This window comes from Rhincodon typus, chromosome 10 (genome assembly GCF_021869965.1).
Source record: "Rhincodon typus isolate 14 chromosome 10, sRhiTyp1.1, whole genome shotgun sequence".
Classification (NCBI taxonomy): Eukaryota; Metazoa; Chordata; class Chondrichthyes; order Orectolobiformes; family Rhincodontidae; genus Rhincodon; species Rhincodon typus.
The window spans coordinates 40,589,550-40,601,956 of NC_063341.1; the positions used below are offsets into that span (position 1 = coordinate 40,589,550).

The following is a 12,407-nucleotide window of genomic DNA, read 5'->3' on the forward strand; positions in this document are numbered from 1 at the left end:
AGAAAGTGCTACAGTAACTTCGGCACACCTGTATTGGGAGGAAAAAGTCAGCTAAGGATCCCAAACCAGATGCAAAGTCTACTTGTGTGTAGGCATGGTGTAAGAACCAGATCCTGTGATCTTCCTGGTAGTTGGACAATCTACAACTATTTGCTAGTCAGGCTGATGAACTGATTGAGCAACAGACACTTTGGCGAATGTACCTAGGTGGATTTTGAATATCAGTATAAAGCTAGAGCTGATGACAATCTGTGAAATACAGTCAATCAAGACTAAAGTTGCCACTACCCAAATCCCAGAAACTAATAACCAGCAATGCAAAATGCAAGTTTTGGGCACTGATCTAGTAACTCACTGTGCTGCCTGAAAGGATTCAAACTTTTTTTCTTTTCTCTTTTGAACAAGTTGATTTATGCTTAGGTCCAGATACATGGCTGCCTGTCCTCTGCCAACTCACTTACTAACATAAAGGCGTAAGCCTTGACAGTGAGTGAAAGCACACTCTGTGACCACTTTAGAAACAATGGTCAAGCCTCACCTGATATTGACAGAAAACCTTTACAGCAGGGATCACTAAGTCATTATCAGTACCAGGAACTTCCATAAACTAACCTTTCCCTCCTTAACCCACAAATGCTAACGTTAATTGTAATGTCTACCAGTACTCAAGCTCAGATGATCTAAGTCACTGGCGAGTTCATACTAAAGTTTCCTAGTCTATATGAATTGATATCAAACAAAGGGTACACTAATTCACTTAATTATTGGTACAACTTGCAATATATATTTTTGAAGGTACAGAAACAACAGCCCACCTAGAATGCCACATTCTGGCTACGTTAATGTTCAAAGCTATGTTAATCCAGTTTTACACAAACTATAAAGCAAACTAAAACCAAGTAGAAAATAAGTTAACATCTTGCAATCACAGCAACCTTTCTTAACAACGAGATTTTATGACTTAAAATCCATAACACAAAGTTTAAGCCAAGTAAATATTATCAATTTGTTATGGAGACACTAATGGAATAGTTGATGATGTAAATATACCACCTAATAAATTACCGAGTTATGTAAGCCATAAAATTCCCAAGTTTGATTCTGGATACGTGCTGAGTTATTTGATTTCAATGAAGGTTTACCTTCCTCATGCCAATTTTCCCTGACTATATCATTTAATGCCTCAGGCTTGAGACTACTACAGCTGCACTATTAATTCAACAGATATCTAATCCCACCACACAATAAAAGTACAGTCAGTTCTGATATAACACGATAGTTCTGTTCTCGTGTGATCTCGCCTTGTAGGAAAATCACGCAATTGCTGTGCCATTTAAACTAATGGGGCCGGAATCGCATTATAGCCAACACGGGTAGGGAGAGTTTGCTTTCTACAAATAGCGGTCTAAATTCTTCAATCGCGTTAAAGCCAGTTCACGTTGAAGAAACACGTTATAGCAGAACCGACTGTACACGTGAATATTTTCATTGCATATTTGTGTTATCCATCATGTCATGCACAGTTTAAGAAGAAGATAAATGTATTTCTCCCTTTTCACGCAATAATGCCATATATATCAAATCCTCGTTCCAGAACTGAAAAAGAAAATGAAAACCCACCTCTCTTCAATGCGAACCCATAGGTCACTGAACTGTCGTTGACGCTGTTGCTTGGGAAGCTTCTTCTGCCGTTTCTTTTGGCGGCCAAACTCTTCCAATTGACTAAGGCTGTCTGGCATCAGGAGGTGAGGAGAAATGACGTCATCATCTAAATCAACAGGAGAGGTCTCAGAAGGAAGTGGCATGGAATCTTCCAATGATGCATTGATTGGAGTGGAAGTTGATGGAAGCGATGAACTACCTGAAGATAATCCACTTTTCTCTGTCTTTTTCCTTTACAAAATAAGTATGGAATCAATCAATTTAAGGTTTCAGCATAACATAAGCCTGCTAATATCCCTATTCGTTTTATTCGATTTCATTTCACATCTTTGATGCAGCAGGAAGACTAAACCTCAAGTCACTTGGGTTCTGATGAATTGTCATTGACCTGAAACTCTTCTCTCTACATAGATGCTGCCAGACCTGTTGACTATTTCCCATAACCGATAAAATAGGTTTATAGCACATGGTCCCACTGGAAAGCTCATAACTGTCAGTTTTTCTATGAAGCCGCCTCTGGTTGCTAATTATATCATTTTGGACAGTTCTGCCGCAAAAGCAACTAAGCATGTAATTTATTGGCATTGACTGACATGACTGTAATTTGAGCCTAAAGGAGTACTTGTTCAGGTCAGTATGCAGTTAAAATTGAGGCAGAAGGAGTGTGCTGTTGCTCTAGTCTTATTATTGCATGTTGCAAGCTATGCAGTAAGAATACATCTTCCTGTTACTAATTACTAATTAAATATGTTACCTATATCAGATTTTAAACAAAAAGATCAATCAATCTTGGTTTATCATCAATCAAAACTTATTCCATAAAGATACACTAATTGATTAACACATACAGGAAGTAATATAGAAGTATAATTGCTTATCTCTACAAATATTCACAAACACAAAACAGTGTGTGATCACTGATGAAGAATCATGCAATTTTGCTGTCGCTACCTTAACTTTTAGAACACTCATTTACCCCTGTTCAGGATAACCAGAAGATGGCTACTTCAGGACAATAAGGAATTCAATAGAAACATTTTTTATTCATTATGGAAATTTCTCAGACAAGGGGTGATTGAGGCAATTCACAAAATGGTTTTAAGCACATGCGGAAGAAATGAATAGTTGGTGTGATGAAGTAAGATGGGTAGAGGGTCTTTTGTAGCAAAAACATGGTCATATTTCCAGTTGGAGCACATGGTCAGTTTCTGGGCAATTTAGTTTATCTAATTCTACATAAGGGTTACCAGCTCCAAACCCACCCACTGCTCAGTTTCCTGAACAACACTGATATAATCAGTGCATGGGACCACCAGGAATATTCACTGCCCCTCACGTAGTCTGGGCAGGGGGCTTCCTTAATGATGGGTGTATAAGCATTAATACTGAGAAGTCTTAAGCAGCACACACTGTGATGATGTCATGGAGGCCTGGAGGTAGAACAGCTTAGGATCTTGAAGGAGCGAGACCTATCATCTAGTCATCCTCATAGCCTCTGTAACAATGTCTATTATTATCAGCGTAACTTATACGTAATACAAAGTTGCTAACATCCAATAATGACATCATCAGATGAACGAGTCAATTTCCTCTACCATACTAGACCAAGCAGACACTATAGAGACCTACCATAACTCAGAATGGTGCTGCAAACAGCCCTCATGGTAAACAATAGTGAGGAGAGCTCAGGCAACAATCAGGACAGACTGGACCGCATCACTGTAGTTTACAGCTGTATGCACAAGTTGACAATGCAGAGAGGATTGGAGTAGGAGAAGGCACAGCAACAAAAGGCACCATCATTATCAAGGAGGGATTCGATGAACATGAGGAAGCATCACAAGGAGGAAGGTCAGTAGAGAGAGCACTGCAGTGAATTAACTGTTTAAGCTTTCTGAGACAGGTAAGTCAGAAAAAGACCCCAGCATTATCAGCTGAATAAAGGCAAAATAATGTGGATGCTGGAAATCTGAAACAAACACAAAGGTGGCTAGAGAATCTCTGGATTGATCAACAGAGATAATGCTTAGAGTCTGATACAATTCTTTTTCTTTCCATAGATGCCAGCAAATCTGCTGAGTTTCTCCAGTCTCCTTTGTGTTTGCCCCAGAATTATCAGTCTTTTCTACCACCTGCTCCATTCCCTTCATTCTGCAATCTACATTGAAGCCATTTAACCAAATTCTACCTCAATCATTTTCTAATAATGCAGATTTTTAAAAAAAACTAATATAAAGAAACTATATAGCATAGCCACACGTGATAAAGGCACTAAATTTAATTCTAAGCATATAATTGCATCAATCTCTTTTGTTTTCCAGGGGAATATTCTACAGTGCTTTTCTCAAAAGAAAGTTTGCTAAATTTACTATTGCTATGAATGTCCCATCTTAGCGGCTTCCACGCTACTGATAAAAAGCTAATATTAGTCAGATGAGGCTCTTTGAGTGGATGCTCCTGTCTTTTTAAGAGACTCAAGCTTCAGTGGGCCTGACTACAACATTGTCTGACAAAGTTATCTTTCTGGCTCTGTAGTTGTTATTGGTTGAGGGGATGGTGATAGAGTAGACTTTCTGACATCTGAGAGAGGGCAACATGCTCCTACTGTAAAAATGTTGCTCCCATGCTGCTGAGGCTTGGCACTTATACTCAACTGTAGGAGAAGGGGCTGCAGTGATATGATTAAAACACTTATCTCTTTGTTCCCTCAACCTGTCTAAATTAAACACTTGTTTCTTTGAGGTAGAGTGTATGAACAAATTAGGACAAAAAGTAGGCCATTTGGTCCTTGGGCCTGCTTTGCCTTTAACAGATCAGTTGAGATTTCTTTGAATGTTTCAAATTTCACTTTCTCATCTATCTCTGGGAACATTTTAACTCTTTTTTTCTAAAAATAATATAAAAGCACAAGCTGCATTTATAAAAAGGTCATCTGTAGTCTTCCCACAGCAATTCATGTAGATTCCAAAATGATGATGGCCTGGTACATGACCTAGTCCTCTGTATATACTGTTAGCTATTCTGGCAAAACTCCTTTGGAAGTCTTCCCATATCTGATAGGACTGTCTGGGTGAAGCAGTTTTCTTCATGTTGCTTTACCTGAGGTCTCCAACTCTGCCCTCCTCAGCGAGAGCTCGTTTTGAACTGGCAACAAAACTTGACCCACAAAACAAAACAAAATTCAAGTTAAATGCACAGTCACTGCTTCTGGTTGTGTGTGTGAGAGACTATAAAAAGAGAACATAAAGGTAGCAACAAATCAAATAAGTAATTTATGGAGAATATCTTCACACAGGTTTTTTTTGGTGAAATTATTTTTGGATGTAGTTACACAGTCATCACATTTTCTTTGAAATTAGTACATTAAATTTGAACTTAGCATCATAACGTTAGAAAGTATAACTGATTTTTTCAAAAGAAGTCCCACATTTGCAAAACTGCATTTCTTCTAAAATATAATGTATAATTTGTTTTTATATTTAATAAGTTTAACTTTCTTTTTGGAAGTGCAGTCTTCAGAACTATGGACTTTATTTACATATTGCTCAAATTCTTTGTTTCAAATAAATTGTAAATCACCTCAAAAGAATCTAAGAACAAGAAGATTTATGTTGACCTACTTATCTGATCCTGGCTGAAGACCCATGGTTATTTACACAGGCAGGCATGATTACTGAAAGCCTTTGGAAGATACTTAAGAACATCCTTGCAAGGTCTACTGACTTTGGAGATAACAAGCCTGTCTGCTGCCACTGCAAATTAGTAGACTGGTGACCTTCAACTTCATTGTAAAATCTGAACTTATTACATGCATTTTCAATCCAAGTGAAAGCACATTTTCTTTTGTTCAAATGTAATATATTTCCCTGCTGTTTTACCAAAGTCCTGTGGAATGATTTGAAATATATGAGAATAACAGAACGTGTCTTGAAAATCTGTCTGGTTCTTGTTACCAAAATAGAACAACCTGCAGATTATTTCTGTGAATACTGATAAAGTACAAGTCATTGAATTGAGATTTTGTTAATGATAACACTGGAATATTGAAGTCTCAACCAAAAAAAAAACTTGACTCCCCGCCATGACTAATATTAATACTTGAGCTTTTTTTTCTCTCAAGATAGCTTCTTTATCCTGTACCATAGCCTTCGGGATGATTAAATATAAGTGGTCTTTTCTCAATACATTTCCTGGGCAATTTACTGACCAGTGGCATTTATGGAAAATTTCACAATATCTACAGCTAAGTAGTCGCATTTTTCCTTAAGATTAAACATTTAAGAATTACCTCCTAATTTAGGGCTGTACATGTTTGACAGAAAACATTTTTATAAAATTCTTGAAAATCAAAGTTGGATGCAAAACTTGAACAACAATCTATAAAATCCCATGTAAAATGTATGTGTTCTTCAGATACCTTGACACTGTACAGGGGCTTTATGGTTAAAATTTACGACAAGAAAAATAATCTGACCTAATCGTTCACATTCACTAACTCTACATTGGAATCTCTTTCTCCCTTTGCTTAAAGCCTTGGCAGGGAACATTATATTTTACTGCTTTCAATCATGACATCTCAGTCAAATCAAATTTATGTTGGGTTCTTGATAGGAATATTTGTTGAGAAAATATTGGCCAACATTTAGACTCTGCTCATTAGAAGTTGTATAGAAGAGGCTTTACTTCAACATTTATCCAGGTAAAACTATCAGTACTGACTCTGATCCCAATTCCCTAAACACAACTGAAACTCCGAGATGGAACTTTGATACTAAAGCTCTTCATACTTCAGACCTGAATAAGTGTGTGTTTTGTCTATATTAGAATGCCCCAACCTCAATGCTTTCTTATTCTTTTCCACTTTGCCATGAGTTGTAGATTATCTGTCAACTGCAAGGAATTTATTTTTGTTCCCTTCAAACAAAAGCCCTAAAGAACGTTATGTTAAGGACCCAATCATCCTCTTGTTATTTTTAATATATTCATTCATTTGCACATGGGAGACCAGCATTTGGATGCGGAATCTTTAAATATTTTTAAGGCAAAGGTAGACAGGATGAAAGATGATCAGAGATATGCAGGAATATAGAGTTGAGGTTAAAATCAGATTAGCCAGGAGTGTCCGGGCAGGCTCGAAGGGCTGAGTGGCCGACTCTCGTTGCTTGTTCATATGTTCGTGTTTATTGTACTTCACCAATTGCTTTTGTGAAAGTGATGGTGAGATTCTTTCTTGAATTGTTGCAATGTGTGACGAAAGTATTCCCACAGTACAATTCCATAAGATTTTGCTCTAGTGACAATGAAGGAAAGCTGATATATTGTGTGAATTGAGGAGTAAGTTGGAGTTGTTGGTGATCCCAATGAACATTTCAAAATTGTGACCAAGAGATTTTTGAGCATTATGGAAATCAAGGGATTTCGGAATAGAAGGGAAATATGAGGTTAATATAAATATTTAGGTGTGATCTTATTAAATGGCAGAGTAAGCTGGGGGATCACAGCCTACTCCTGCTCCTATTTCTTACGTTCTAATGCTTTCATGTGCCTGCAGATTTTGTCTTTCTAACTGGTCATGGTGGTGGATTTGAAAGGTACTGTTGCAGAAAACTTAGAAATTTAGAGGAGCACTGGTAAACAAATGTTTAGGGAGTGAATGTTTAAAGTGATGAATGGACTGCCACAAAGAGGACTGCTTTGCCTGGGATAATGTTGAGCTTTTTAAGCAATACTGGACCATACATTGATCAAGGCAAATAAATAATATTCTATCTCACCCCTTATTTGTGCTTTATAGCTGGTAGAGAGGCTTTGGAGAACCAAATGGTGAGCTAATTGCAACAGAATTCCTAGCCTCTGTATTTGTAGCTACAGTATTTGTGTGACTGGACTAGTTTCACATCAATGAGGAGCCCTGGCTATTGATAATTGACAACGGTAATGTCATTAATGTCAAAAGAAAGTGATTCCATTCTCTTGTTGGAACGCGTCATTCTCTGTTATTTATGGATTGTGTCATCATCTGAGGAGTTGTGGGTGGATCTGAATCACTGTGCAAACACTGATTAGACAGAGGGTACCATTTTCCTCATATCACTTTGTTTCTTTTGCCAGTCTGGTTCTTGATCTTACTACACTAAGAACAGCTCTTCTTCATGAACTCTGCCTAGACCCCTCACAATTTTACATGCCACTACCACATCTCCTTTCAACCTTCTCTTTTCCAAGAAGAACATCGCCAGCCTGCCCCATCTGTGTAACTGAAGTCCTTCATCCCTAGAAACAGTCTTGGAGATCTTTCTAAATTCTCTCTCACCTTCCTAAAATATGGTATCCATAATTGGACACAATATTCTTGCTGAGTTCATAGTAGTATTTTATATAGGTTCATCATAACTTCTTTGCTTTAGTACTTAATGCATTATTTTGAGAACCGAGGATCTCACATGCATTTTCAGTCCTTTCTCAATCTGCTGTACTGGCACTTTAGTTGTTTGTACACATTTATTCCCGGGTTTTGTGGTACTTGTTATTTTTGTTTCGGCTGTCCTCATCCATCTGACAAAAACGTATGACTTTGCACTCGTCAGCACTGAATTTCATCTGCCATCTCTCAGCCATTTCACAAACATTTTCATATTCTCTTGAAGTCGATAGCAGTGGTTCCCAACTTCTCCAATATGAAGGCACACTTCAATGAGACAGACAATTCCATGGCACATCCACTTTTTCAGCAGAATAGATTGCTCATATACATTTACTTGTATTTACTATGATTATGACCTTATCTTACGAGGGAGGTTTGCAACATAGTGCACACAACAAGCTAAAGAAGGATCAAAAGGAATAAATGTTTCAAAATCTGCTCAACTCAACTATTTCTAACTGTTTGTGGACAATGGATCAGAGCAAAATACAACATAAATTCCCATTGACTTAGTAGGAAATCTAGACCTGCCAGAATGCGCGAAGACTTTTGATCCAAGGACAATTGATGAGAAGGCCACCTGCAAATCTTGCTCCACTGAAGGGTGCTCCCTTCTTTTGCTTTTCATGTATGCCACTGCTGAAAATGCTAACTCACAGAGGTATGCTGTTGCAAATGGCAAGAGTGCAGCAATAAGATGGTCAGAGATCATCGGATATTCATGTACCGCAGTCAACTAAAAATGTACAAAGACATGTCTCCAAACTTCAGCTTCATTGTGTGCTCCATTATATCTCTGCAAATTCCTCTTTTTCTTTGAATATCAGCTTTTCTGATGAATGAGAACATAGTGAACTAAACAGATCGCATATCCAGTATTAGCCTTCTAGTTTTTATTAAGGGGTAGTAGAATTCAAACTTCTCTCGCGGTGCTTTGAGATGTTTAAATATGAGGCTGTGCAACTTGACAGCTCTGTCCACTGGTTCCGATGTTAGTGGAAATGTCTCAGCTGAGCTACTGTCACTGTCCATTGCCAAAGGCCCAGTGTTGACGTATTCAGATGGCAGAAGATGTCTGCAAGATATGTTAGCTTAGCCCGTCAGTAATCATCAGAGAGTAATTCTTCATAAGGCAGTTTGTGCACTGCAGAAAACTTTTGTCCCTTCTCTCTGGAGCTCATGAACACAGAAGAGAACTTTCCTCCACGATAACCATTGCACCTGGATGTATAACAGTAGCTGTGTTGCTGGGGTCCCACCTCTACACAAAATAATGAACAAATGTAATTTCAATGGCCATGATTTTATCAGCCAAATGTGATGGCATCATTTTGGCTACGAGAGTTTCATGGCAGAGGACACAATGGGAGATCCAAATGTCAGCACTTTGTTTTTACACATTACTAGCAAATCCTTTGACTTTTCCTATTATAGAGGCTGCTCCATCAATGTAAGTGCTCCAACACATGACCAGGTAAGTTTATTTTCTTTGAGTAGGTATCTGTTTACCCAAAATATTTCCTCACCAGTCATATAACTTGGTAGCTCACTTCAAAAGAAAAAAAACTGAATGGAGTTCCCAACAACATGCTGAATGTTGGCATACAGCGGGCAGTATCTGGTTATGGCAGTGGACTCATCAATCTGCAAAGCAAACTTCCCACTAGTAGCAAACTTCCCACTAGTAGCAAACTTCCCTTGTAGGACGACCTCAATATCAGCTGACATGAAGTCAAATCACCATTTGACTACAATCAGAGAGTGGAATTTTGCTGATTTCTTTTACAGAATCAGCTTCTAACATAACAGCTATGTTTTTTTTTACATGCAAGAATGATTAGGGTTTCAGCAATTGTATGGGGCTTCCATGATTTTAATACAGGTTCAGCAACCTGGTAATGAATCCCTCAAGCTTTTTCTGATACCTTCACATCTATTTCAGAACTTAGATCTCCTTGATGTTTTGTTCTCTCAAGCTGTTGAAGCACTGAACATGTTCGTTCACAAGAGATCGATGTTTTATCGCTAAATGCTTCTTAACTTGCCATTGCAGTGTTTTCTCTGCAGATGAGACATTCAGGTTAAGGGGAAAGTGTGCTTCTTCCTCAAGGTTCAGATGTTTCACGGACTGAATTAGCAGAGGAATCGCCTCTTTTGACAAAAAGCTTACCCATTTCTTCTTCGCATCTAGGACTTAGATAAGTAGAATGTTTGGTGCTGCATATTCGCAAGTGCTGAATTTCAGTGTATGCATGGTATCAAAACCTGCTACACAAAATGGCGCTGCTCTTGAGAATTTGTGGCCCTTGCCATAACACAAACACTGGCTGAAAACCTGTGGTCTTTAGCTATCCTCCTCACAGTTCATGATACTTCTAAGCATTGTGTCATCTGAACATTTTGTAATTTTACCCTGTCCATCCAAGTTTACGTTGTAGAATCATAGAGTCCCTACAGTGTGGAAACAGGCCCTTTGGCCCAACAAGTCCATGCTGACATAAAGAGCATCCCACCCAGACCTATCCCCCTAATCTACACAACACTACAGGCAATTTAGCATGGCCAATCCACCTAGCCTGTACATCTTTGGATTGTGAGAGGAACCTGGAGCACCCGGAGGAAACCCACACAGACACGGGGAGAATGAGCAAACTCCACGCAGACAGTCAAATATATAATCAAGAAAAGCAGCAGCCCTCGGACCATTGAGTTACTTACAATATACAGCACAGAATGGGTCATTTGTCCCAACTAATCTGTGCTGATATATTTATTCTTACTCGAGAGTCTTCCTTCATTCTAAGGATTTCATCTCTGCATTTCAGCTTGATTCTTATTTCCTCACGTCTCATGTATTCATCTATATCCCTTTTGAAAACACCTAAGCTAGTCGGGTCAACCTTTTCTATGGTTGTGTATGCCACATTCTAACAAGGTATTAAGAAATTTCTTTTTGTTTCCCTATTAGAGTTATTACCAACTATCTTGTATATATGACCCATAATTTTGAATTCTCCAACTAAGTGAAACTAATCTGTCCATTTTTATCTTGTCCAGCTCTTCCATGATTGCTTCTCAATAACCACAAATTCTTAATTCTGAAACTAATACTCTAAATTGCCATTGCATTTTTCACCAGTGCTTCCATGTCCTTCTCCAGTTCAGGAGCCAGAACTTGGTACAACATTCAAAAAGTAGCCTGATCAATATACAAGTTTAACAAAGGTGACCAAGTAGACACAACTTCAACAGTTCTAGTACTTTGAATTCTATGCCCCCAGAAATAAATGCCAGTTCTAATTTAAAATTTCTAAATACTTTGCTGACCTCTGATGCTGCCCTTAATGATTTGTTTAAGTGCATCTCTAGATTCCTTTGCTTTCCTGTCCCATTTAGTTTCTTATTTTCCTCGGGTGTAAATTATATTTCTATTTTCTGACTAACGTACCTTGTTTTACAGTGAAGCCCACTCTACAAGTTTTCCGATGCCTCCTTATATAATGTTGCATTCTTTCTCACAATAGGAATGTGTTGTTGGCAGGAATGTCTGTGAGGTTTACACTATTTCTACAGCAGCAGACATGATTAAGAGCAGATTTAATAGAAGCTCTTTTTTTAAATTATGATGTGCTTTGATAAAATCAATAGGTAACAATGTTTTCATTCCCTTGAGAAGTAGATGGTGAGGGGTATTCAATTCAATTTGATTATGAGGGGAGACAGATTATCAGAGAACTGTTGGGAGAAAACTCTACACATTCTTTAAGAGAAAATTAGATGGATTTTTGAAGCAGAGGAAGATGCAGGGCTTCGGAAGAGAATGAAGTATGGGAATAGTTTTGGATTGCTGAAGCAAAGATCGGGCCAGATAAAATGGACTGAATGACCTACATTTGTCCCTGTAAATGTTTATGGCTGTACTTTAAAGTATTTTTAAAAAGTAATTAATCTCATGTTAGGCTCCCCAGTGGTTCAACAATAGCTTTGTTCCAAATCCACACTGAGTTAGCTGATCTGTCAGGGTATTGGTGGGGCCTTGTACTTGATTTAGTATCTTTGCTTAACATCTCACTTCTGATTGCATGTGGGAAGAAAAATTGTTGGCATTAGGTGAAAACAAGATCAGATTCAATAGAAATAACCTCCACTAGGGATTAAGGTCCAGATATTGACTGTCCAAATTCAAACCCGATGAATCACTACATGTACATGGTACCAGAAATTCCAATAAAACCATATTCTACTATGGATAACCCTTGAGTGGAGGTGGATAGAATGGCAGTAAATGAAATTGGAATTTTACAAGCTCAAGTGATTGGGG

General features: G+C 38.1%; 1 protein-coding gene across 1 annotated transcript in view; it reads right to left on the reverse strand.

Annotated features, from left to right (window-relative positions):
- Nucleotides 1–12,407, reverse strand: part of LOC109929784 (metalloprotease TIKI2-like) — a 357,327-nt gene that overhangs the window by 11,775 nt on the left and 333,145 nt on the right. The window contains exon 6 of the mRNA XM_048602404.1: nucleotides 1,621–1,893. Within this exon, the coding sequence (XP_048458361.1) occupies nucleotides 1,621–1,893 (273 nt within the window). The remainder of the gene's footprint in view (nucleotides 1–1,620; nucleotides 1,894–12,407) is intronic.